The sequence below is a fragment of the Oreochromis niloticus genome, linkage group LG6 (assembly GCF_001858045.2).
Source record: "Oreochromis niloticus isolate F11D_XX linkage group LG6, O_niloticus_UMD_NMBU, whole genome shotgun sequence".
NCBI lineage: Eukaryota > Metazoa > Chordata > Actinopteri > Cichliformes > Cichlidae > Oreochromis > Oreochromis niloticus.
This window is the reverse complement of record NC_031971.2, coordinates 19498980-19526344: the sequence shown is the minus strand read 5'-3', so window position 1 is coordinate 19526344 and position 27365 is coordinate 19498980. Positions and strand designations below refer to the sequence as shown.

The window sequence follows — 27365 nt, the reverse complement described above, 5'->3', positions numbered from 1 at the left end:
TCATCTAAACTAATTACTGGTTGACTATTTTCATCCTCTCTCTCGGATTGCTCTGGTTCAAACTGGAAAGGTTGAACAGAACCCATTTCCAGTGCTAACTGTGAACTCGATGCGGTGCAACCGTATGACGTCACTACCCAGAGTGCATTGAGAAGTGAATAACAATGGCGGCCTACTGGTAAATCAGTTTTCTATAAAATGTGCTTAAAAGGGAAACATTTGGTGTATTTTAATACCACATATATGTTATTGAAAGCACAGTGCATATTTTAGCGCAAACATGTGTTAATAGCCGGGGTTCCCTTTAAATATAATATGAAGTCATGTTACTATAAAAGACGCTCATTTATTACGAAAATATGACAAATTAACATCTAAAAAACGAATAAACTGCGACTGAAACGTATGGCACATTGTTCTTTGCATTATGAATGATGCACGCTGTCCGAAAATTTATGGCAACCACTTCAATAAAAGTTAAAATCTAAAATAACAAAATAATAAATCATGCAGCCATTTTCTTCTTCTTATCTAAACTTTGATCGCACGGGCAGCAGGGAAGCGTAGACCTTTATCTTTCCATCTCTTCCAGCTTATCCGGTTAAACATCTCATCTTAATTTCCACCACTCCAGACTGGTTTCCATATAGGTGATTTGAAAATCTTATCGGAATCTGAAATCTTAATCTTAAACTCTTACTTGTATATAAATGGTCTTAAATAATGAGCCATACTGACGGGCTATCACTTTATGTCCTGACTTGGCCCCTTGACCCTCCGTTGCTTAACTGTTTGACAATGAATGTTCGACCTCGGAAGCACAATCTACTACATTTGAGAAAACTTATGTCTATTATGTAATATTCTTGATGTACCATAATTTAAACTCTATTTTAGATCAACAGTGTTCGTTAGTAAGCACCTAAATAGCTGCTTTAATTACATATAGTGTGATGTAAACTCTGTATTGAAAGGGGAATATAATGGTAAGCTGAGGTACTTGTATTTCTTACAAACAGAAAAACACACATTTTCTATTCATAAATTTTATTTAGTAGACACTACTATGTATTCTCATTAAAATATCACAAATTGACAGTTTCACTGTATGCTGACTTTCATTCAATAGCTAAATGTCAGTTTTTAACCAGTTGTAGCCGGAGCAGGGGTGGTTGCAGCTGTTGTGGTGGTTGCAGCTGTAGTAGTGGTTGTTGTTGCTAAGCTGGCAAGTAGTAATTGTATGAGTAGCTGCAGCTGTTGATTGTTTAACTGTTGATTGGCTTCCTGCAAACCACAAATAAAAATATTTACTATCAAATGCAGGGAAACGTTACATCTGAAAAACTAAAAACTTATATATTTAGAAGGTTTGGTAAATCAGAAAGTAATAATCCACAATGTAATTCAAATCACAGTACTCTTAATTGTACTCTTAATTGTGCATCAAAAATCATTTGTCATCAGTTTTTACATAGTAGAATCAAGAATTTTTGTAACAGCAGAAAATAAAAAAAGCACTCACCCCTGATCCAGAGTTAGATTCGGAGCTTGAGCGCACAAGTCTTTTGCGCGCCATACCCAACTGTAGAAAATGATCAAGTTCAATATGGCCTTCATTTTACTGTATTAAAGTGCTAATAATGGTGTCTGAATGCCCAAGTGCCAATAGATACGTAATAATACATGATAATGTCAGACTTACAGGTTGAGTCAGAGTGAGGCTCAGGAGGCATCCAAGCACAAATGCTACCTTCAGCATGGTTTCAGTGTTCGTACCTGTTGAAACAAAAATCAGAATAAAGACTTTAATCAAATTGAAAAATTATTGTAAGTTAACTAAACAATCCAAATTCCACAACTAATCCTATCCTAGCAAAAAAAAAATTTAGAATAAAGACTGATGTAATTACGTCTAGTCTTCAAAGCTGCAGCAGTCTGTCTCAGAGTGAAAGAAGTTGTTGTAGTGATACTCGGAAAGTTGAGCTCTTCTTATATACACCTACCAGAGCACCTTTGTTAAGAAATGTTCCACCTCCACAAGGTGTGACTAATGATTAGAGACAAACCACATAATGATCCTGTCAGCACCCAGACAGAAAAAAAAAAAATTTAAAACCCCCCAAAAACATGATATATGAATTATAACTGTATCAGATTATTAGCAGCCAAACTGTCAGTCAGTAATTAAATAGCTCACCCTAAAATTGCACATTTTTGTGCTGAAAATAGCATTAAAAATGAAGAAAAGCACAGAGTAATCTACTGCCAAACTATATTCAGAGGTTGTTTGAAATTAGAGCAGTACAGTATGGACTCAAGCATGTTTAAAAAGGTATGCTGTGAATTAAAATCTACTTGTTCAGTATGTAAATGAAAAAATAAATGAATGGTAAACAATCCGAATAAGAATACTTTTTAATCCCTAAGCAAATTATGAAATTAAACTGAAATATGATAACTATTGCTTATGAGACAATAATTTTTGTCTTTATTTGTTGAGAACATGACGTGTGTAGAATATTAAAGGTCATTCATTATGACTGGAATTAAGTTGTTCTTGTTGTTTTTTTCTAAAATATCATCATTAACTTTATCATGTGAATATGTTGCACTTCTTTTATCACCTCCATCAGATTAATACATTTTCTTAGACTGAAATATTAACGTAATGGAAAGATTACAAATCAGGTTTCTAAATGTCTGACTTCTTGTGTTTCAGGAAATGAACTGTTGTTATGACTCAAGCTATTCAGTCAAGTTTACACAATAAACCTACTGAGGGATTAGCAAACACCTTGTCAAACTGTAATCGTGACCAAAACCACCGAGAAGACAATGGCAAGTCATTAAAAATAGCAATTATTGTTTTACTTCAAGAGCGACTGTTAGAATGGTTAAGAAATATGTTTCTCAATATGTCTGATACAAGTATCAACACATTATATCATGAGACCGACTAAAAAATATTTTTGTATTTTACTTTGCTTGTTCTCATGGCTTTATTGAGCTGCTGCTTGTGCTCAGTATTAAAGAATATATTACATAATTAATGTTGCTGTGGATATGCCAAAGATTGTAACAGTTTATTAAATTGTATTCATTATATTAGTTCTTGCTTGATTTCACTTACTTTGCTTCTGATGTGCATCTTTTTCATTTTTACACTCACCAGCCACTTTATTAGGTAAATATCAAATCTGCCAATCGCATGGCAGCAATACAGTGAATTGGTGGAATGTATGCATGGTCAAAATGATCTGCTAAACAGAATTATTATAGTTTTGTATTTTCTAATTAGTTTCTTTTTATTATTTTCACTTTTAAAAGTTTATTTTATTTTTTTTTTAGTTTTTATTGTTTAGGAATCAAAGATTGAGGAATATTAGTACAGGTATTACGATAAGAAACAACTTTTTGAAAGCAGTTATCTAATGTTTCATAGTATTATAGACATCCAGAGTCTCAATAAGCACATCTCTCAATAATTATTTTTACCAACACTAAAACTGAGGATATTCCCCTCTATATTTTGGGGGGTTTTTTTAAGTTTACAATTTTTTTTCAATTAGTTTTACTAAAGAAAATCATATCTGGTTTTAGTTTTTAGTTTGTGTCAAGAGATTTATTCTAAAGACACTTCTTCAGCTAAGAGTCTAAAGGTAGAAACACACAGACGCTGCAGCATTTACTTGTATACAAGGGCGATCACAGAACGCTCACACCAGAGTGGGGGCCCTGTGAATGCGTGCTCTGTTACCGCTCTGGTCTTTATTTATATACAAAGCAATACAACAGTGAATATGTCTATTCATAGGAAGAAGAATGTTAGTGCGTAGGGAGTGAAGATAAGAGTGGTTCAGGTGTATGTGTGTGTGTTGTGAGATTCAGAAGGACGCGGCCCCTCTTCTTGTTTAGTGAGCGCAGATAAAAGTGTCCAGCTCTCCTCTTTCCTGCTTGTTCAGCTATTATCGCTGTGAGAAAGAATTTATAAAACAGTCTTGTAGTGGACAACAGTCTAAGTCATCAAAAGGTCAACATACAGTATTCTATCATATGCAAACTTATATCATTAAAAGCTTATACTGACTACCAGTACAACTTTCTATTGACATTCCCTCCTGTTGTCAGTATAACTTTGAAGTGAGATATCAGTATGTAACATCTTGTTGTACATTTTCTGTCACGTCATCATTAATCACACAAAGTCTTCATGCTCCAACAGGTCGGGGTCATCATCATCATCATTTGTTACGGCTATGTATGCAGCAACAGTGGAAACAATTATGCGGTTAATCATGAGCTTTAAACATGGCAGGATACATGTTACAAAACACAAAATAAAAGTAAAAATACAAAAAGGGATAAATAGAATAAATAAGAATAAGAATACAAAGGAATTGCAAGTATTTCAAGTACTGAAGTCTATTGCACCGTTGGTTATTAACAAAAAGTATTGCACAGTGAAAAGGCAGTAGTAGTCTTTTTAGCAGCTGTAGCCAGGAGCCAGTATAAAGCCAAGAAAACCAGTAACTTGTATTAGTTACATAGTCCTGATTTTGGGCCTGCTGGATCTGTCTCAAGGCGTTCAGGGCATCAGTCATGTTTGATGAGTGTACATTGTCTGGTGTGTGTGTAGATGTGTATGTTGGTGTGTTTATCACTTTCCTGTTCTGGTGTTTTGGGTAAACCACGGCCTGAAGCGTGCCCTGGGGTCCTGCCCTCCTCCTTTTCTCCAGCGTCCATGCTCACCGCAGGTGAAACCTGCATCTTCTTCTGTGTTTTGTCCGTTCTGAGGTGCCTTTTGACCTCAGTTGCTCCTCCTGTCTCTGGCACGACCTTTCTTCTGCTGCCCGATCATCCGTGTTGGTCCATCACTGTCCTGCACAGTGTTAATGCAGAGATATCAAGGTCAGCATTCTTTTGCTCGGCCTTACTTTTCATTCGGGCTTAATGGGCGTCTCGTCACAGCTCTGTCAGCTGAAGCTGTCTGGAAATCTCCCCCGTGTAGTGAAACGGGCCTTGGATTTAACGCTCTCCGTCTCTGCTGCATGAGATCGCTTTCCTGTAGCACTGTTGACATTTTCAGATTGTTGTTATGGGTCCAGCTGCTGCAACATTTGGTCAGGGTCACGTCAAAGATGGTAGAGGGGAGAGCAGGAGTCCAGGTCAGCTTCGGCTTTCAGGGCCGGCAAAGCAGCCTGTAATCAAGCATAAAGAGAAAAAACAAAAACAAAACAAAAAACAGTCGAACAGGAAAATGATGTTGTTTTGGCTGTGTCATTCAGAGAGGGGAGAAACACCGGGCCAGGCCCTGTGTCAGTCTTCTCTCCCCCTTTTTTTTGTTTTTCCTCACAATATAATCAACTCATAACCCACCAAGTTGACAGGACAACACAGGTAGATATTTAAATTCTAAGAACATCGTCAGTAATCACTTGTGTTGTTCAATCAGCAGAAAACATCTCACAATTTGTTGTATTACCAGCTAAATTTGTCTGATTACTGCTTGGTCATACCAGACTCTCTCTTTTATTTTATTTTTTTTCTTTTTCTTTTCTATTTTCACAAACGTTTCACCTATTGTCCTGCAAGCTGGAGAGTTAAATGTCAGCAGTGGATAAATTCAGCATTTGATAACAAAACTATTAAGTTTTCCCTGTTTTAACACCAATGAGACATGCAGGCGCATGTATAGTGTGTGCTATAGTGTAAGCTGTTCTTCATTGCATGTATGTGTGTTAGTACGCTTGCATGCAGGGCCTCTGGGCCTTTCTCACCCAAAAGAGCATTTTCTTAACAGTTGCCTTTCACTCGCGTGTGTTAAGAAAGGCAAATGTGCTTGTAGCAGTTGTGAGATTATTATGCTGTCATATATTACATTATACCTGTAATCAAAATGAGTGAATCATGATACCGCTGTAGGCCACATCATACTTCTTGTGTAATCAGTATGTAATTTTAGTCTGCATCATACTTCTGAGTTAAAAGAATGTGAAAATCATCAGATTTATTAGATAGGTTTGTATTATCCTATACTGCTGATTTACTGTGAGTGAGTTACACTGTTTCATGACATTTCATACTGCTGAGTTATGAAGAGAATATTGTATTCAGAGAGTAGGGGCCTCTTTGTGATAGTAAGGAGAACAGAGCACATATCATGGGAGCGTCACCCCCACCCTTGGTGGAAGCAGAAAAACAGGGAGCCAAGGTCATAACTCAGGCTCACAAAGAGTCAGAAAGAATGTAAATGCTTAGTTTTGTGGCTGTGGCGCATTTTGTATAGCTTCTTTTCTTTGTTTAGTAGCTTTCTGCCTTCACCTGAGAGGGTGTGCCCTAAGCATGTGACTTCAGGTCTCCATAACTGGAGTTTATTTAAAGATAAATAAGATGATTTCATTTATTGCTCGCAGACGGTATGTTGCAGTATCAGCTTTCTTCACTACTTAAACAAAACATCACTCTTTGCTTGTTTTATTATCATTATTATTATCATTATTATTATTATTATTATTATTATTATTATTATCATTATTTTAAATTCTCCTTTCTCAAAAACAGAAAATGAAATTGTAGTTGTTCTTGGTTGAGAAACACAAAACCTCCCTTTTTCTTTTTTTTTTCTTTTTTTGTTTTTTTAAAACAAGAAACTAAGTTCTAATTTTTCTGCCTTGTCACCTAAAACAAAACAAACAACCCAGCTCTCAGCTGGCTCTGGACTTATCATCATCAAGGACGCATGGTGAGAGCTACTTCAGAAGTTACAGTACTCATCACTCAAGCAACATTTCAAAAAGCAAACAAAAATACAAACAAAACAAAAAAAAACCTCAGCTCACTACACAAAGAACAACAACAAGACACAACTGAAGATGTTGTTCTTGTTTGTTTTCCTTGAATTTTAGAATAAACTTTTACATCTGCATTAGTAAATCATATGCCTAATCATTATGTGTCACTGTGATCCACAAGTGTGATCACAAATTTATTCATTTTCCAAACCAGCAAAACAAAACAAAACAAGTTGCTGATGGCATGAACGCTTTACACACATAAGTCAGGATGCAAAAAGGCTGCTGCCAAAGACAAATCAGAAGTGTGAGGGGAAAAAACTGAGCTCACAGACAGCTGCATGTTAGAGCTCTCCTGCAGCTGCTGCTGTAAAAAAAAAAAAAAATGTGTAACCTGCTCATCAGCTTAGCAGTGACCTCATATTTAATTCAGCTTCTCAATTGTGTAGCTTTAGCTGTTGTATACAGGGTTTAGCTTATTAGTTGTTAGTATAGGTGTGCTCTATAGTTCAGCAATGTCTTATCTAGGATGACAGGTTTTCAAGCAGGTCAAGTGCCTCTATGCACTTGATTAGTTCAGATATTTTCTTTATTTTCTTCATCTCATATGTCATTGTACTGAATTTGAGCAACCTTAAGCTTGATGCAGAATACTTCTAACAATTATCCACCTCACATCATAACTGACTGAGGTGCCTCTTCATATTAATATTATTTCATTATTAATGTTATTATCTTTTTTTATATAACAGCAATAATATATTACAATATTTTATTTATATTTTATTTTGTATCCACCAGGGGCTGGGGGTGATCTGCAGTTTCACCCCCTCCCAAGCTGGAGACATTTCCCTTTTCCTTGGCTGAACAATAACACAGCCTTAACATACCTTATGCATCTCTCTATTTTATTTAATATGTTTTCACGTGAATTGTCTGCTTTCATTCATTCTATTCACTCTGGGCATGGTCGTTGTTTCATTGTTAATACCAATTGACAGGTTGTTATCCTTCCTATTATTAGTTTGAATACAGTAGAGATAAGCTCTAATTTAATTTAACCTTTTGTTTATTCCACTTTATTCCTCTTGTGTTTGTATGTATTCAGTTGGGTCTGTATCCAGCCCTTTTTAAACTTTGATCTCTAATCTTTTACTTGACGAGGGATTATTATGTTCTTCCTAGTCTGAACTGCTTCTTTGTTTCTTATAGTCACGTACAAAATGTCCCTCTTTTCCACACCTCCAGCATGCAGTATTAAAGTCACTGTTTGGTGTGTGTCTCCGTGTCTTACAGTCACGTACAAAATGTCCCTCTTTTCCACACTTCCAGCATGTAGTACTAAAACCACTGCTTGATGTGTGTATAGGCCTGCCTCAACCCGTGCTCCTGCCCTGTGCATTCCTCTCCCTTTCTTTTGGATTACTCCTGCTCCGGTTTGTTGTTTTTCTAAACATTCCTCATCAGGTGTTAATTTTGCTTGTTTATTCTCCATGTTCAAAGATTTTGCTGGGCCGTCACTGGCACGCTTGACTTCAGAGTGGTTTACTGATACGGCCTTCGACTTCACTTCTAAAAAATGAAGCGGTATCAGTTTTACGAGATGAAACCCAACCGTTCTCCTTTGTCACCAGTACTTGAGCCTCAGCAAAAAACAAAAATAGAAGTAGTTCAGCAGTGTGTTGTGCTGTAAAATCAACTTACTTCCAGACACATACACACACAGACATTTGCGCGCTTTTACAATTTGTTACGAAGTAATTACGGCTACCTCTAAAACCTAGGTCTAATTCGGTTCCTTACGGCGAATCCTAACCCTATTTTATTTTTCACAAAGTAATTACGGCTACTTCTAACCTATCTTACGCGTTTCTCGAAGTTATTGCAGCTACAGCTAACCTATTTTGCGCATTTCACGAAGTAATTCCGGCTACAGCAAACCTATTTTGCGCATTTCTGAAAACCTTCTCGGCGGTTTTATATATCAAAATAGTGTTTCTCACCCTCAGACGTCTCACTGGTGGTTCGGATCATCAGACTGAATCCCGCCGCCGTGGACCAGATCAGCCCGGACTCAAACGTCCCGGGTCCTCCTCGTCTAAAAGGGCTGTGCACAGTCTTCGGTGCTGGCTCCACGGCGTCAGGAAACAGTGTGCCAGATCCTGGAACAGAGTCACAGATAACAGTTCTGATATTTCTGATCCGGCTCTCGAAGGACCAAATAATTGTCAAGAGATTTATTCTAAAGACACTTCTTCAGCTAAGAGTCTAAGGGTAGAAACACACAGACGCTGCAGCATTTACTTGTATACAAGGGCGATCACAGAACGCTCACACCAGAGTGGGGGCCCTGTGAATGCGCGCTCTGTTACTGCTCTGGTCTTTATTTATATACAAAGCAATACAACAGTGAATATGTCTATTCATAGGAAGAAGAATGTTAGTGCGTAGGGAGTGAAGATAAGAATGGTTCAGGTGTATGTGTGTGTGTTGTGAGATTCAGAAGGACGTGGCCCCTCTTCTTGTTTAGTGAGCTCTCCTCTTTCCTGCTTGTTCAGCTATTATCGCTGTGAGAAAGAATTTATAAAACAGTCTTGTAGTGGACAACAGTCTAAGTCATCAAAAGGTCAACTTACAGTATTCTATCATATGCAAACTTATATCATTAAAAGCTTATACTGACTACGAGTAAAATTTTCTATTGACAGTTTGGTTTTAGTATGATATAATATTTCTGCTGAAGTTCAGAATTGGAAAGAAGTGTAATATATGCAGATTCATTAGTACCAGACAGGCTGGTCTTAGTAGTTTAGAGACTCATGAGAGACTGGGATTTTCCCACACAGTTATCTCTGGTGTTTAATGGTCCAGAGACTGGAGAAAGGACAGACTGCTTAAAGTTGATAGAAAATCAATATAATTGGTCAAATGATTGGTCAAATAACCAATCATTACAGCCAAGGTATGCAGAAGAGCATCACATCCAACCTTAAAACAGATGGGTTACGAGCAGCAGAAGACCACAGCAGGTGCTGCTCCTTTCAGCTAAGGACTGGAAATCTACGGTCCAACAACACTGAACAATGGAAAATTATCTGGTTTGATTAGTGTTGATTTCTGCTGTGGGATAAGTTGGTGTAAGCAGCTTGAAAGCATGGATCCATCCTACCTTTTATCAACAGTTCATGCTGCTGGTAGATTTGTAATGGAGTGGGGGATAATTTCATGCCATGCTTTAGTACCAGCTGAGCATTGCTGCTGACTATGGCCATCTTCATGACCAGAGTGTACATATCTTTTCACAGCTACCTGTTTTCTATTTTAATAGTCTTATTGAGAGAAGAAGAAAATACTTCTAATGTCCGATTCAACAACAGTATGGTGAAAAAAGACCACACGTAGCCCACAGAAGGGCTACATCTGTCAGTCTGTGGAACCAGCAACCAAGTCAAGTCAAGTCAAGTCAAGTCAAGTTGGCTTTATTGTCACTTCAACCATATACAGTTTGTACACAGTGAAGCGAAACAACGTTCCTCCAGGACCAAGGTGCTACATGCAACATAAATTTACAACATAAATTAACAGAAAAACACTAAACTAGCTAACTAGAGACAGGACAGACTGACCTAACATAAATTACAACATAAATCAACAAAAAACAAAAAACAAAAACTAACTATCTAACTAAAACTAACTATCTAACTAGGTAGGTAGTGCAAAGGTAACAGTAAACATACTTGGTATGTAGGTAGTGTTGGACAGTAAGCATAATAATATTGTGCAAAAAGAGCATTTACAGGTTGATGCTTTGCGGTAGTTGAGTTGAGCTGAGTGATAGAGTGTGTGTGTGTGTGTGTGTGTGTGTGTGTGTTTATCAGTCCAGTCCCTTTCTGTTGAGGAGACGGATGGCTTGTGGAAAAAAGCTGTTGCACAGTCTGGATGTGTGTGCCCGAATGCTTCGGTACCTTTTTCCAGATGGCAGGAGTGTGAAGAGTGTGTGAGAGGGGTGTGTCCAATCAGCCACAATGCTGGTGGCTTTGCAAATGCAGCGTGTGTTGTAGATGTCCTTAATAGAGGGGAGAGAGACCCCGATGATCTTCTCTGCTGTTCCCACTATCCGCTGTAGGGTCTTGCGGTCCGATATGGCACAGTTCCCAAACCAGACAGTGATACAGCTGCTCAGGATGCTCTCGATAGTTCCTCTATAGAAGGTGGTCAGGATCGGTGGTGGAAGCTGGGCCTTTCTCAGTCTTCTCAGAAAGAAGAGACACTGTTGGGCTTTCTTGTGCAGGAAGCTGGTGTTGAGGGACCAGCCGAGGTCCTTCTCCAGGTGGACTCCCAGGAATTTGGTGCTGTCAACGATCTCCACAGAGGAGCCGTTGATGCTCAGCGGTGAATGGTCGCCTCGTGTCCTCCTAAAGTCGACAACCATCTCTTTTGTCTTGTCAACATTCAGAGACAGGTTGTTGTCTTTACACCAGTCCGTTAGCCTCTGCACTTCCTCTCTGTAAGCTGACTCGTCGTTCTTGCTAATGAGACCCACCACGGTCGTGTCATCAGCGAACTTAATGATGTGATTTGAACTGTGTTGCTACACAGTCATGAGTCAGCAGTGTGAACAGCAGAGGACTGAGCACACAGCCTTGTGGGGCCCCAGTGCTCAGTGTGGTGGTGCTGGAGGAGCAGTTCCCGATCCATGCTGTCTGAGGCCTTCCGGTCAGAAAGTCCAGGATCCAATTGCAGAGGGAGGTGTTCAGGCCCAACAGGCTCAGCTTTCCGATCAGCTGTTGAGGGATGATCGTGTTGAATGCTGAGCTGAAATCTATGTACAGCATTCGAACGTGTGTGTCCTTCTTGTCCAAGTGCGTGAGGGCAAGATGGAGTGCAGTGGAGATGGCGTCGTCCGTTGAGCGGTTATGGCAGTACGCAAATTGCAGTGGGACCAGTGAGGGGGGCAGCAGGGTCTTGATGTGTCTCATGACGAGCCGCTCGAAGCACTTCATGATGGTGGGTGTAAGTGCAACAGGACGGTAGTCGTTGAGACAGGACACAGAAGACTTCTTGGGCACGGGGACAATGGTGGTGGCCTTGAAGCACGTGGGAACGACAGCACTGCTCAGAGAGATGTTGAAGATGTCGGTGAGAACATCTGCCAGCTGTTCAGCACATTCTCTGAGCACTCTGCCTGGGATGTTGTCTGGTCCAGCAGCTTTACGTGGGTTGACTCTGCGTAGAGTTTTCCTCACCTCAGCTGTAGTGAGACACAGCACCTGGTCGTTCGGAGGAGGGGTGGACTTCCTCACCGCCACGTCGTTCTGCCTGTCGAACCGAGCGTAGAAGTTGTTCAGCGCATCTGGGAGGGAGCCGTCACCATCACAGGCAGGTGATGTTGTCCTGTAGTTAGTGATGGCTTGTAAGCCCTGCCACATGCGCCGTGTGTCGCCGCTGTCCTTGAAGTGGTTGTGGATTCTCTGGGCGTGTGCACGCTTCGCCTCTCTGATGGCCCGAGAAAGTTCGGCCCTAGCTCTACTAAGCGCCACCTTATCTCCCGCTTTGAAGGCAGAGTCTCGGGTCCTTAGAAGTGCACGCACTTCCGCTGTAATCCACGGTTTCTGGTTGGGTCGTGAGATGGTGGTCTTGGAGACAGTGACGTCATCGGTGCACTTGTTGATGTAGCTGGACACTAATGACGTGTACTCCTCCAAGTCAGTGAAGTCGCCGTAAGTTGCAGCCTCCCTGAACATGTTCCAGTCAGTGCTCTCAAAACAGTCCTGAAGAGCAGAGGTGGCTCCTGCTGGCCAGGTTTTCACCTGCTTCAGAACCGGTTTTGATCGCCTGACGAGTGGTCTGTATGCTGGAATTAGCATAACAGAGATGTGGTCTGAGTAGCCAAGGTGGGGGCGGGGCTCTGCCCGATATGCGCCGGGGATGTTTGTGTAAACAAGATCCAGCGTGTTTTCCCCTCTCGTTGCAAAGTCCACATACTGATGGAATCTAGGAAGCACTGACTTGAGATTTGCATGGTTGAAATCTCCAGCAACAATGAACAGTCCATCCGGGTGTGTGTTTTGCAGTTCACTGATGTTTGTATACAGTTCCCCTAGCGCTTCCTTAGCATTAGCGCTAGGTGGAATGTACACTCCGATAATTAAAACAGTGGTGAATTCCCGTGGTAAATAAAAAGGTCTGCATCTAACAGTCACAAACTCCACCAGCGATGAGCAATAGAAAATGGCAGCGCGGCAGTAGCACACAGCGGCCACTCCGGAGCCAAAAATGGTGCTACATTGTTTACATTTTGTGTGTATTGTGTTTTTGTTTTTGTTCCACTCTATGTATGGATATCGTCGCAACTGGTGTCCATACATACAACAGCCAGACACTTTTCAACCTAAATAACCCGGTTAACGACATCCAAGAAGGGCTGCGGGAAACGCTACGCGAACTCGGCTTGCTCCGCGAACCAGGCCTCGAAGCCTCGTCGTTGCCTGATGCCGGCGGCCGGAGGAGGGGACATCGGAAGCGGTGCGCGAGGAAGCGGAAGCGCAGCAAGCGGGCGGGAGTCTGTGCTAGGCTAAAAACAAACCCTAGCCGGCCGGCTCTCCCGTCCATCATCTTATCCAACGTCTGCTCCCTGGATAATAAACTGGACTACATCCGACTCCAGCAGGCTGATCCAGATTTCCAATACAGGAAATCTGGATCAGCTCTTTGTTTAAAAAGTCCAGTCTCTGATAATATGAGTATTACCCAGTAGGCAGTGCAGAGCTTGGATGAAGCCGATGGGTGAGGGGACTCACCCAATTCTTACTGCCACTATACTCTGGATGTCTACCCTGCCTGTTGTACTTTAACACAACTTATCAGTAATTCCATCACATATGAATGTTTAGTCACATATGAATAAATTTTCCTTGATGTTTCATTCAATTGTCTCATTATCACATGAACATCCATTTAAAAACAATTTCTTTTGAACTCATTTAAAAGAATACTTTTCCACACTTTTTCTCTTCAAACCTCTGTGTTTATTAATCACCAGTGTTGGGACTAACGCGTTATTAAGTAACGCGTTACAGTAACGACGTTATTATTGTGGTAACGAGCACGGTAACTAGTTATTATGCCAAAACCAGGAACGCGTTACTCGTTACTGGGATTTAGATAGGCTCGTTACTCGTTACTTCGTGTGGTGGATATCGCGGAGCTTCCACAGATTCAATAACATTAGCAAGTGGTGGAAGCCAGCAGGTGGATGAAGGAAAAGGGAGGCAAGAGGAGAGACCCGAAGCGGCCGCCGGTCCGCGTGTCAGGTGAACTGAACTTCAGGTAAGAAGTTATGACCTGCAGTCTATCTGAGTCAGATATAAACCAAGTTTAGGTGGAGTTTATTTTCGGTATGCTGACATTTTCGTACTGCGTGCTAGCTAGCATGACAGAGTTTCTATATAGCTGGGTGGGTGCTATGTTACTGATGTTGAACTTTATTTTGTTCATATGGTTAATTATTAGAGTTGCCAACCGTCCCGTAAAAAGCAGAATCGTCCGGTATTCAGAGAAAATATTACGCGTTTCGTACTGAGGTGAAAAGGAACACAGTTTGTCCCGGACTTCAGCTACAATGAAAAAGACACAAAGCTGAAGCTGCACAGCTGCCTCTTCTTCTCTCATTCTCTCCTCTCCCGTTTCTACTTCAATCACGAAACTGATCAATGATCAGCTGATCGGCTTTTCTCTCTTGTTTATTTATCGCCCACTTTGCGCCAGAAAGAAGAAACCAGCGGATGTCGCGTTAAACAACAGCAGCACGTTTAAGCTTGATCAGCTGTTGTTAGAATTTATTTAATATTAATTTCTAGTATCAGCTGATGTTTGTTGGAGCCACAGCTGTAAAGCTGCTGGTCATGATATCGGTTTGGTTATCTGGTGAGAGGGAAACATGCAGATGAAACCAGGAGATGTCCTTACTGAATCATCAGAGCTGAACAGGTGATGGAGAAACAGGTTTACCTTTTAGGTGACATGAATGAGTTGAAGGGAAGTTATGAACTGTTTCTGAGAGACAAATAACACCAGGATCCTTTTCTATGTAGCTGACAGCTGGTAACTGTGCAGGGGCGGGTCTAGCAAAGTGTTGCCAGGGGGCCAGGTAGGGCATTAACAGGGAAAGGGGGGCACAAGGAAATACTTTTCTTTATTATTCTCATTTAAAATGTCTCGCTTTTAAAAAAATAATTATCTGAGTCTTGCAACAAACAATTGATAGATTGATACATATATACCATCAGAACAGTGTACATCACTGTCACAACAGCGTTTATTTTCATTCAAAGTCTTTATGATTTTTCCTATAATGGTGGGCCGGTCTCTAGTCAAAATGCCCGGGACGATTGTTTTGTCCCAGTCCAGCTCTGTATGCAAGCTCATCTGCAGTCTGTTGTTACCTACATCTTCCTATTCAGAAGGCAGAATTTCCAAGTTCTGAGTACAATCAAAAGCACCACAACTGCAGTTTTTGTGTTGGATGTAAAAAGCAGGCTAGAATCATGGCGGCGGTCAACGACGGTCCAGGTGTGGGATTTCTCTCATGGAAATGTGCACATTATTTTTTCCTTTCTGTTGGTAGGTGGCACAGTGCACTTGTGGCAAGTAAGCAAGCTAGAAGACTGGCAGTCTGGCTGGGTATCCAGTTACGGAAGCAACACGTTAACAAGAGAATTCTGAGTAAAACCAAAGTTACTTTCCCTAGTAACTAGTTACTTTGAAAGTAACGAGTAACTTGAAGTAACTGCGTTACTTTTTTAGAGAAGTAACTAGTAATGTAACTAAGTTACTAATTTAAAGTAACTTACCCAACACTGTTAATCACAATATATTAGCTATTGTCATGGTCCTGGGTCGTTGACTCAGCATTTTGTGTTTATTATTAGTATTATTAGTATTATTAGTATTATCTTATGTTCTGGGGTATTCTGACTATATATTTGGGGTTGGATGTTCTAGTTCTGTCAGGATGTGCTGTGTGGCAGGCAGGAGATGAGGACTCAAAATGCAGGACTCTCAGACTCGAGGGATGAACTCAAAACCACAGCTTTATTTGCTGGTAACAGGAAAACGAGCATACAAAGCAAACTAAACTGGGAAATGACAACCTAACTTACAGGAAACACAGGGAGATCCACACAGCATGAGGGACAACGCTACAGTGACTCTTCTTCTTTATAGGGTTTATTGGCGGTTGGCAAACAGCAAAATGGTGCATTACCGCCACCAACTGGTGTGGAGTGTGGACCGAAATGACAAAAAAAATAAATAATTAAACAAATAAATTAATTAATTAAAAGAAAAGAAAACATTCAAATTCTTCCGAACAAATGGGTCTGTCTTAAAAACCAAAATACAGCCTGATAACTTTCACTCAAAGAGCTCACGCGAAATAAATCAAACAAGTCCAACTTCACTTTCATATCATCCAGCTTTTTGATCAGCTGTCTCCTCTCCATGTCATACTTCTGACAATGCAATAAAACATCTTCTATTGTTTCCTGTTCCCTACTGCAGTCACACTCCCCTGTACAGTGTTTACCTATTAAAAATAATGTGCTATTTATTTATTTATTTATTTATTGATGTTGTAGCAACAGTGACTCAGAGAAACACAGGGTTTAAATACACTGGGAAGTAACGAGGGGAATGAGACACAGAAGGAGGCCATAGCTGGGAGAAATCAGAACTGACGAGACAAGGAAGCAAAGCAGAACACATTCACATAAGACACAGACCTTCAAAGTAAAACAGGAAGTATAACACAGAGACGCGAACTTGACACGGTGGAGACAGCAACTAAGAAACAGAGACATAAACCATAAAGCAGAGGACTTTAAGAACCAAAATACAAAGAGTTAAATACTAAGCATGGAACACAAGAAACTAGACTGGAGGGAGTAACAAAAGACCAACCATGAGAACATAATTCACAATACAGAGTGACAGAAAACACAAGAAACTCAAAACATGCAAAGACACAGACCAAGAAACACAGACTTACACAGAACAGAGGGGGCACAGAGAAACATGAAGGGCAAGGGATCAAAACTAGAAACCATAGAATAAATCACACGAGTACAAAATACAAAAATCACAAAGAACTAAAAACACTGCGTCAGGAGACCCAGGATCCTGACAAGTTCTTTGGTTATAGTTTATGCTCCCGGTCAGTTTCGTGTTCTTTGTTTCGTCAATGTATACTTCCTGTTTTACTTTGTAGATCCATGTGTGACTTCACTGTGTTCAGTTTTGTGCGCTCCCTGTCTCGTCTGTGTAATTAGGATCAGCTGTGCCTCCCTCCGGTTTGCCATTTTGTGTTCCTCTGTGTGTGTATATATAGGCCGTTTATCAATGCCCAAGTACGCGAGTACGTACTCGCGTTCTCGGTGAGTACGTACCCGCCGAGAACGCACGGGAGTACGTACCTGCCGAGAACGCGAGCACGGACTCGTCGGCCGTTTCTCAATTCTCAAGTACGCGAGCACTGACTCGTGATTTGTACAGTCGGAACACCTGCGTGCGTGATGATGTCACAGGTCCGGAGTTTTTACTGCCGTCCCCTCCTAATTTAACTGTGAGTAACATGTTATGAAGCTTAACTTTAATCACAGCCAAACCGATTTACTCAGGAACAAATAAAACACTGAAATAAACCAAACATTAACATTTAGAAGTGATCTAAGTGACTTATATATCATTTTTAACCTCAGTAGTGAAACCTCTATTAATAAAAGTAGTGTACATGTACATACGTGTACATACCTTAATAAAAACAAGCAGGTGAGATGTTAGAACGCTTTTATTTCTATTCTAGTGGACACTCAATACTATAGACAACTGCTGGGGTTTCTTTAACCTGAGTAGTGAGAAGTCCGCGAGCGGTTGGGGGGGGGGTTGGAAACGATGTGCCGGGAGTCCGCTGTTGAGTTTTGGACGAAATGCATTCTGGGATATTTAGCTGTCCCAAGTCTACACCGATGCATGCTCGATAAAACGGGCGGATCGAGAACACGTCCGGGACTTTTTCGCGTTCTCGGCGTGATGCGTACTTCGAATTGGAACAGTACTTGGTCTCCGACTGATGACGTATCACGAGTACACGAGAACGCAAGTACGCACAAGTACGCATATTGATAAACGCCCATAGTGTCTGGCTACCTGTGTTCATTGTTGGTTCGTCTGTGTTATTTGGTCATCACCGCGTCTCTCTGCTCCACATTCTTCTCTCCTTTCCCAGCTCTTCATCCCCTGCGTAACCTCCTTATGTTTTCAACTGCATGTGACTTTGTGAGTTATGGTTTCGGGTTTTGTTTATTATTAGTTTTCCCCAGTTTAGGTTTGTTTAGTTCTGCCCTCGCCTTTGTTATTTATTGTTCACTGTAAATAAACTCACTCGCATCACCGCCGCTGTCTGCAACTTGGGTTCTCCTTCACTTCACCACACGACTGTTGCCCCAGCAGTGACAGCTACAACTGTATGTCTTAGTTAGGTTATAATCTAGTTAATGTTATCACCCATGCTTTCTTGTTTAGGTGTCATTTCCAGTTTCCTGTGTAAGTCTGTCTTGTCCTCAATGTATGACTTTTAGTTATGGCCGTGTCTCGTCTCGCTTATCTTTTCCCATGTTCCTCTCCTTGTGTTCCTTTCCGTCTCCCCAGTCTGTCATGTGTTTCATATCTGCGTTTTTTCCATGTCCCATTGTCAAGCTTGTGTTGTCGCAGTCTTTGTCTCATTATGTTTTCTGTTTTATTTTGACAGTTTTGTATTTCCATGTTCAGTGTATTTAGTTTTGCTTCCCCTGTGGCATCATGTTCATTTGTGTCAGCTGTGTTCTCCAGGTGTTCCACTTCCCTCATTACCCTTCTGTGTATTTAGGTCCTCTGTCTCCTTTTGTTCAGTGTTGGGGGTCATTTGTTTATCTCGTCTCATGGCTATAGGTTTTCATGTCACTTCAGGTCTCAGGTTTTTCATGCTCCTGTTATGGTTTCCTCACGTCTCTATTTTTGCATGCTCCTGTTCAGGTTTCTGTTTCTGTTCGTGTCATAGTTTTCGTGTCTAGTTCTAACTGTTCCCAGTTTAGCTTATCGTTTATTCTTTGTCTCTGTTCACGTTTGCGTTTGTTTCTTTTCTCTACCAGCCCAAATAAACTGCTCTTTTTTTGTTACACTTCAGTTTTGCCTCCCGTGCGTTCTGCTATTGGGTCCACACCACAACACATTGACTACTCAGCCATGACAATAGGTTGTTTTGTTTTTTTTTTTTCGTTTTTTTTTTTAATTCTACATTTTAAAATCAGTTATTTTCCTTAGTCATTTTGACTAATAGCCTCAGACAAGATCCGGGCTGTGTACCATGTTTGCATTCCCTACTGGTTCAAACAGCCCAGCCCAGAAACACACACACACACACACACACACACAACCACAGTAAGAGGTCAGGTGTTAGAAACATTTTATCAAAAACATATTAATCAGACTTAGATTTTTATATATTTGATCGAGAATACAGACTATTTACTATTAGCAAAAGCACAAAAGCCCTCTGTGATAGTACTCTTTATTCATTTTGTACCTAAAAGGCTAGATGATGCGTCTCAGATGTAATGAGCGGTAAACCGCGGCACTTCACTGTCTTGCAGTCACACCTTTCTTTACACCCCATAATGATCCTATTTAGATAAGCCATGGTGAAATGGATTGATGGTATTTCACTGAATTAGAAATGAACAGTTCTGTTGTTCTCATGCAGCCATTCACCAAGGCTTTCTGTTGCCATGTGCAGTTTATCAAACAATTTTGCTATCTTAGACCTTAGACCAGAACCTGGTCAGAATTTACTGACTAATATTAACTATGTTGCTTGTTTTGCATTTTCCTCACAAAAAAGTTTGATTGTTAACCTTTATATAATCTCAAAAGTGATAATGGGTTGTTTTTTTTATATATATATTCAGAAAATTAGTCCTGCAATTCAAGCTTTTATTTCTGTGTACAGCAATGAACTTTCTGACACAAATTTATTTGACAAATGTCTTTATTTAACATGGTATGAAAGCAATGGAAAAAAACAGTAGAATGTCTGCAAGTTTCAGTCAGGCTGTGGCCGAATACAGGGTTGCTCATTTTTTGCCTAATGATCTTGTAGCTTTGACATCTAAGGTTCAAACAGGAATGGGAAGTTAACCTGGCCCTAGAGAAATTAGAAAAAGGTATATTACTGAAAATCATTATTACTGAAAATCAGATTTCCCAAATGACATCAATGAAGGACTCTATGAATATGCAATGTGCATTAAAACTTGTGTATGTGGAAGCCTTTAAAGGGTCTGTACTTGTATAAAAATCATACCTCATCAACCCCAGGACCAGTTGCATCACCACGAGGATCAGGAGGAACTGTAGCAGACTCTTTCTTTGGCCCCAGTGGCCATGTCTGTCACAGAGCAAAGTACAAACGTGAAGCAATTAAACAAAATGTTGTCTTTTTTTGAAATTCTAATGTTTAATTTAGGAGAAATAAATAACAGAGAACACTCACATCTTCTGTCTGTGGCTTTGGCTTGGAGGCCTGCTGAAATTAGATAATAAGCATAAACATTAGATTACAAACTTCAGAAGTCATAGCAGAACATGCCATAAACAGTAATTAAGTAGCAGCATTATTTTTTTAAATACCCGATAAACTGTCAGTGAATTATATGCATCATTTGCATAAAAGTAGCAGGAAATGAGCTCTGCCCTGAACAAAATAAACTTACATAAGCCGCACTGATAAATAACTACATGTGTGAGTTGTCACTCAGCACTGAAGTGCTGATGTGCCACTGTGCTGACATGAATTCAGCAGTTATCTGCTAAGACAGACGGACAGTGTGGTCAGTATGCCAGACAGCAGTCATTGCATTACAGCTAATGTACCCACACAGTCATGATTCATCTGCAGCTATGTTATTATCATCAAGTCTTGCCTTTGAGTCATCGTTGTCTGTAGAAGGTCTTAAACTTCAAAGTAGCACAGATGCTTGGTACAGCATTTTCCATCATTTTGGTTTGTTTAGTGGCTGTTTTTGCTGAATACAAGTCAATAGAGTGAGAGGATGTGTTTGGTCTTATATCAGGCAAAAATGTTGGTCCAGTTTTTCCTAAGATGCTTATAGCAAGTGTAGAAACATTAGAACAATGTAAGTCCAAGTACACACTGCAATAGTTGTACACCCCTAATATGTGCATGTCCTTTACAGAGAAAACAGTCAGTATGATAAGAGGGGTGCCTTGATTTCAGTTTTATATTTTTTTAGTAATATATCAGGGATACTCCAGCTTGTATTTATCATGTCTGACCTGCAGAGGGAGCTGTGGTCTCTGTGTCGTTCTTTCCAGGTTCTGCTGGCCGTTGTTGGGCTGCAGCCCTGGATTATTCCTCTGCTGGGGATAGCCATAACCTGGTACAAAGTAAGGGAAACCCTGTGGATGACAGAAACAATTTAAATCTCCACTGAGCATGTAAATAAATGTATTAACTTTTGCAAGGAGGGCAGGATGTTTGATTTCATACCTGAGGCCTATGAAACTGAGGAAATCTGTAAAATGGATACTGAAACTGTGGAAACATCTGAAAAAAGTTAATGGTTAATTCCTAATTTGTAGACAGAAAATGAGTTTCAGCACATCCAATCACATCACAAGTCAATGATAAAAACAGGAATGTGTTTTTAGCCTGCCATATTCTACCTGCATAGGGTTTTGTGCCTGCTGAGGAACATTAGGATTGTTGGGGTCCTGTGGGGGTCCAAGCTGTTCTTGTTGACCATTGGGGAAAAGCAAACGTGTAAGTTGGTTGCCCTGGTTGGGGACAAGCAGTTGGGGTCCCTGGGGACCGAAAGGACCTGCCACTTGAGGGTTTAAGTTCACCACCTGTGGGGTGAGCAGCACCTCAGGCTGCTGCTGCTGCAGCACAAACTGGGGCAATATTGAAGAGCCCTGCAGAAAGAGCGTCTGCTCATGTCAATGTCAATGAGATTTTTAAATGCAGATATTTTAACATTTTACTAAAGAAGGCAACAAATAGCTGCACGGTTATTGGCATCTCAAAAGCATGGCATGTACCTGTGCTTGTCCCATAGCTGCAAGAGCTAATGCATTCAGTCTCAGGATCTGAATATACAAGAAGAGCAGAATTGGAATGACTAATGTTGTTTCTTTGACTGCCAAACACATAGAACGGTTTTAGAAGCTCATTACCTCATTGCTATTGCTCGCAATAATTCCAATCTGGACCTGTTGTCAAAGAAACCATTGTCAGAACATTAAATGTGATGTTTAACACGGCACTTTATGTAGATAAACTATAAAGCTATAACTTACTGGCAGAGCAAAGCTTGTCCTAAACAGACAAATCAGCAGTAGAGCAGTGTGCAGTTTCATGATGTCCTGCAGTGTGTACAGACAAGCTCAGTGAAAGCAGTTTGCTGAGGATCATACAACCACATACATTTCACAAAGACAATGTTCACAAAACGACATGCACCAAAAGCTCATGTTACCGTTTCTCTGGTTCTGTGTCCTCTTTCTGTGTCTGCCTCCCGACCTTCTCCGCATCATGTTTAAATTCCTCCCCTCTGAGCTGATATAGTCCACCACCAACCCATCCAAACAATATGCGGTTAGTGTGACAGACATTTCTCATGGCAACAGACTCAGACACTTGCAACACAGAGCAGGTAAGTGTGTAATTAGGTGTAAGTCATGTCTCTAAATACCATGACATGTTCTGTTTCAAGTTGTTAAAAAGAGGCCAAAATAATCTCAGTTTAAAACTTCATGCTAATACAGAAATTACAAAATCACCAGAGCTGCATGTTGAGGTCATCACTGTAGCATCCAGGTGTACTGTGTACATTCTGCACTTTGTTTCTGTGATCTCTTAAAATAAGAAAAGCTTCTGTAAAGTGTAACAGTGCAGTGTGTAATTATTATAATTCAAAAGGAATTTTTGCATGTCATGAGAAAAAAAAGAAAAGCAGAAAGTTTGAGCACATATTCAGACATTTGTCACATCACACTCAGTCTGATCTTGGCATCTAATTGGTGAATCATTTGTACTAATGGTTGAGTGTACTTGGCGTTATGTTCAACATGTTTTGCCTACACCAACCATTAGTGCAGCCTATTTTTTTGATACAACCATTCTTTTATGTCGTTGTACTCACTAACATTTTATTACAGTTGAAGTAGTTTTCAAATGTGCCTGGTGCAGCCCCACATGTTAAAGATTCAGAACCCCAAATTTCCCCTCATGGACCCATTTCTGTGTGTGCACAGAATAAAAGTGGGTGTGAATATCACTTATTTTGTAAAGTATTATATTAAAGCGTGATATAAATGCAACCCAGTCCACTTACATGGCTTAAATGGCTCAGTTTTATTCATTTGGCCACACCAGATTGACTGTTAACCAACTCGCACAATCCTGAAAGTGAGGCAGCTTGCTTGAACTCACTCCTCATTAGTTTTATGTACACCATGTCAGTAACTAACTCAGATGCTTTTTTATGCTGCACCAGCACATGTTGTGTTGTAAGTTCTGGGAATTTGCTGATAGTGCAGAGACATAATTGCCTCTGTATGTCTGTATATGCTGAAAGGCTGTAGGAGGAGCTGTTTGAAAGAACTTCAGAACTGCATCATGTTTGCTGTAATATGTGTGTTCACTAATTCTCCTTGACATCAGTATCTGTATTATCTTTATCAATGGAATTAGTGGCAAGTGGGTTGGTAGTCATTTTTGTTATTTTGATCTTTTTTATTTTATTTTTGATGACATTTTATGGATGTCCTCTTAACTATCTAGCATGAGTTGTAGTTTTATGAAACTATTATCATATATGTCCTTTAGATGGCAGCACAGATCCACTGTATGACTGATGGTGTATGCTGTAAAACTCGTACAAGACAGATTTTATTTAGAGTATGATTACTTTTATTAGAAAGCAAACACACTGTAACAAAATTCATCAATTTATGAATAATCATAGGAGTTAACTTTTAATGTTATAATATTCAATATTTCTTGTAGATTCAATTCAAAGCTAATGTTACAGTAATGGTGTCAGCTTAATTATCCTTGTTGCAGGGCACTGCTGTTGGTGATGCAGAAGGAGCAGAAGAAGGAATCTGAGGAATTAATAAGAGACAAAAAAAATCATTTTTCTAGCAGAACATGATGTTTACAAACTGTTAGTAATTTTTTTAAAATTGCTTTTATTTTTTATTTTACGCAGTCTCACCTGAGTATCCAAAGTACTCTTCACTGTGTTTTCGGCTTTCATAATCTGGCGCTGTGGAGTCATAGAGCAACATTTAGCCAGTGTAGTTTTCATTCATATTGCACAGCCTATGAGACTAAAGATTCATTGTTTCCTACCCTGAATCTTCCAAGTGGATCAGGCTGAACTGGAAGCTGCTGTGGAGCAGCACCGGCAGGGTTCCCCTAAACAAAAACAGCAAATGTAACATTTCTGCAAACAATAACCACTGATACACTGGAGGGAAAGGTTGATTACCATTGCAGGTTGCTGAGGAGCATTCATTGGTGCCATTTGGGGTACTCCCATGAAAGGAACCTGGTACTAAAGAAGCAAGACAGATGATGCTCTTAAACCTGCAACAATTTGTGTTGTTAACACCACAACAGTAAGTGCCTCACTAACCGCATTGACTGCAGGGACAGCAGGGAAAGGGTACACATTGCCGACCTGAGCTGGAACGACAAAAGCAGGAACTCGAGGAACAAACTGTGAGAGGGAAAAATCAGTGGTATTTAGATTTATTGCAAAATATCTGTGAAAAGTTACTTATGGCTCAAACTCAAATCCAGTGGACTGACCTGAGCAAACTGGGGCTGCCCAATAACGCCTGCTCCACCGCCAGCTACAATGGGTGGATTCAGACCACCAACCAGCATCCCGGGGTTTGCTCCATTTAAGAGTCCTCCATTTAAGAGTCCCCCATTCAACATCCCTGCATTCATAGCTGCCAGCAGCCTTGCAGTCTGCATGGAGCAGGAAAAAGACTTATTGCCTGTGGCCTAATTTCGATTATTGTGCAAAGTATGTATGCATCCATAGTCTGACTGTATCTTACCTTGCCTGCGTTGACCTGAAATAAATTTAGACAAGATATACACATTAGTATGATATATACATAGATAGATGGATAGATGGATGGATAGATTGACTACTCACATAGCTGAGGGTTGCTGCAAATGCTGCGAAGAGAAGAAGCTTCATTTTGCACCTTGAATCGTGTAAAAACACACAAACCTTGTACGTTTTCGCTCTGGCTTCAACTGTTGTTTGACCTGAAAGCTAACAGTAACTCTCTGTTTCAAAGACGCCTTTTATCAGTCAAAGAGATTATTATGAGCCAATTAGAGAGAAGAACACTGCCTTATTCACATGCTATATTTGTCACCTGCGTTGCGTGTCATGGGAAGTTGTAATATGGCATCTATGGTTTCTCCACAATACAAGATTTAAAGAAATGTAATGCAGCAAAGTCCCTGTTTTCAGAGAAACTTCAGCCAGTTCACACGCTGACATTGTTCTTGACAGAGCTGAGTGACCACAAAAAAATAACGCAGTGATTCATTGTCGCGGGAAGGGTTTCTAGAGGCTTCTGGAAGCTTCTGACTTAAAACCAGCATGGACGTCGTTAATGTTGTGGGTTGTGGTTACAAGAGGCAAACAACTGACATCACAGTCATCAAGAGCTTTTGTAGATCACACTGTAAAAAATATGTGCGTGTGTGTGTTTGTGTGTGCGTGCAGTGTGCATGCTTAACCACGTAAAGCCTGAAGAATGACATAATTGCCAGAAAATTCTAATTGTTTCTTAAACTAGAGTGTTTAGTGAACCTTTTTTTATTTTGAAAGAAATCAAATATCAATTTAATATCAATGAGTTTTAATTTGTATCATTTTTTGCTGCGTCCAGCATTTTTGTGCAATTTGTTGGTCGCAGTTTGTTTATTCAAAAAAAAAAGAAATACAATATAGGGGGTTCAGGTTTGTTTTTTTAAATCACGCTGATAATATAGAGGTATCAGAAACACACGTATCTAATAGAATACGTTATAGTGTTAAATTTAATCGAACATTTCACCTTTACTGTGTCAAGCTGCAGACTGTTTATGAGAAGATGTTTGTGACTTGATGAAAACACCCGAGTATAAATGGCATCTGGTGATTTGATTCATGTCTAGAGGTATAAATGGCATGTTGCCTGCTGCTGTTTTATAATTAAAAGTTAAAATAAGTGCCTCAGACATGGCTGGGTGCCTTACTGTAATTTGTGACGACTTTGTAACAGTCACCAACACACTCACAGTGACCCTCAGGAAATCAGTTAATCAGTAATAAAATTCTGGAATTTAAAAAGAAAATGAAAACAGAAAGCCTATAGCTTGTTTCATGAGCACATGTTCAGAGCCATTTCATACATTACTGTGTGGTTGGATGGTTACTTTGTCATATACCAAGGCAGTCTGAGAATGTTTTTCCTTTTGCTGACTCTGCAGCTGACAGCAGACCAGGTAAACACCCCCTGTGGAAGTTTGGTCTGGAACTAATTACACACTGTCATGCAGTTACAATTAAGAAACTACTTTTTTTCGGTTTTTAGCTTTTTAGTGCAAATGCAATTGTTCATCTGATATATTTTATTTTACTTTTTTATGTCACTGGTACTTGTTTTTTCCAAAAGGAAACAAGCTGTACCAGGAATTTCATGTTGATGTGACGGATTTATGGTTTTCAAATGTTCAAGTGAGACCATCTGGAAGTAGCTTGAAGCCGTGTATTGTAAACAGAAGGCTGTGTATATTTTTATCAACCTCTTATACAAAAATAACAGCCATCAGATGGAGGCACACCCATGGCCCTTTATTCAGTGTTTTGTTCAAGACAGATTTGACAGATTTTTTTTGTGCAATGGGAGTTTAATCATTTATTGGTCATTAGTTACAGTGATCTACAACAGGTATTAAGGAGAACCACAATCAGTATTTAGCGATGAATCTGTGAGAAATGCTTCGTCTCATTCCACTTGCTTCTCCTCAGTATCTACCCCAGAGCATTCTTCCTCATCTTCAGCTGCCGTAGTCTTCATCACCGGAGGCTGTGTCCTCCTGAGGCGAGCTGCGACTGACCGTCGAAACCTCAGCTTGCTGCTCGGATTTGCAGCACCAACAACACCGCCCAAGGGTTGTGGGTTATTTTGCCCGACTGCTGACATCAGCTGCACTTGGCCAGGGGTCAACACGACACTCTGAGGCCCTCCGCCGATGTTTCTCTGTGGCAGCACCGCAAACAGCCCACCTCCAGCTTGCTGAGTCCCTGGCCCTTGCAGATTCATGGCGGCTCCTCCTGCCTTGCCCATGAGAAAAGCTCCACCTTGTGGGAGAACTGCAACTGGAATTAGTTGCTGTGGTGGAGCCTGACCTACAGGATTCCCAAGTGGCTGGATAAA

The 27365-nt window shown here is 40.3% G+C and overlaps 1 protein-coding gene and 1 long non-coding RNA gene across 5 annotated transcripts; both read right to left on the bottom strand.

Moving 5' to 3' along the window:
- Positions 1–853: 853 nt before the first annotated feature.
- On the bottom strand, positions 854–9345 carry LOC100709094 (uncharacterized). Of its 4 annotated transcripts, XR_002062374.2 has the most exons (5): positions 3690–3921; positions 1911–2047; positions 1703–1776; positions 1523–1582; positions 854–1284 (listed from the first exon to the last, which is right to left on the bottom strand). It is a non-coding gene; the product is annotated as an uncharacterized LOC100709094 (long non-coding RNA). The 4 variants fall into 4 exon arrangements; XR_002062373.2 differs by lacking the exons at positions 1911–2047; positions 3690–3921 and adding an exon at positions 8795–9345; XR_002062375.2 differs by lacking the exon at positions 1911–2047.
- Positions 9346–19873: 10528 nt separating this feature from the next.
- odam (odontogenic, ameloblast associated) lies at positions 19874–22715 on the bottom strand. The gene is made up of 11 exons (XM_005458721.4): positions 22686–22715; positions 22382–22461; positions 22203–22268; positions 22080–22115; positions 21945–21992; positions 21570–21818; positions 21394–21438; positions 21180–21302; positions 20377–20409; positions 20188–20271; positions 19874–20028 (listed from the first exon to the last, which is right to left on the bottom strand). Exons 3-11 carry the CDS (start codon positions 22260–22262, stop codon positions 19993–19995), a joined length of 714 nt encoding a protein of 237 aa, XP_005458778.1. The 5' UTR covers positions 22263–22268; positions 22382–22461; positions 22686–22715; the 3' UTR covers positions 19874–19992.
- Between the last annotated feature and the right edge of the window lie 4650 nt (positions 22716–27365).

Excerpts from the sequence above, each read along its gene's own strand:
- odam (XM_005458721.4), bottom strand. The coding sequence starts at position 22,262 with ATGAAACTGCACACTGCTCTACTGCTGATTTGTCTGTTTAGGACAAGC. Across the intron at positions 21,439-21,569 it reads AGGCACAAAACCCTATGCAG|TTTCAGTATCCATTTTACAG; the intron begins GTAGAATATGGC and ends ATGTTTCCACAG. Across the intron at positions 20,029-20,187 it reads CTGGTCCTGGGGTTGATGAG|GGCCAGGTTAACTTCCCATT; the intron begins GTATGATTTTTA and ends TAATTTCTCTAG.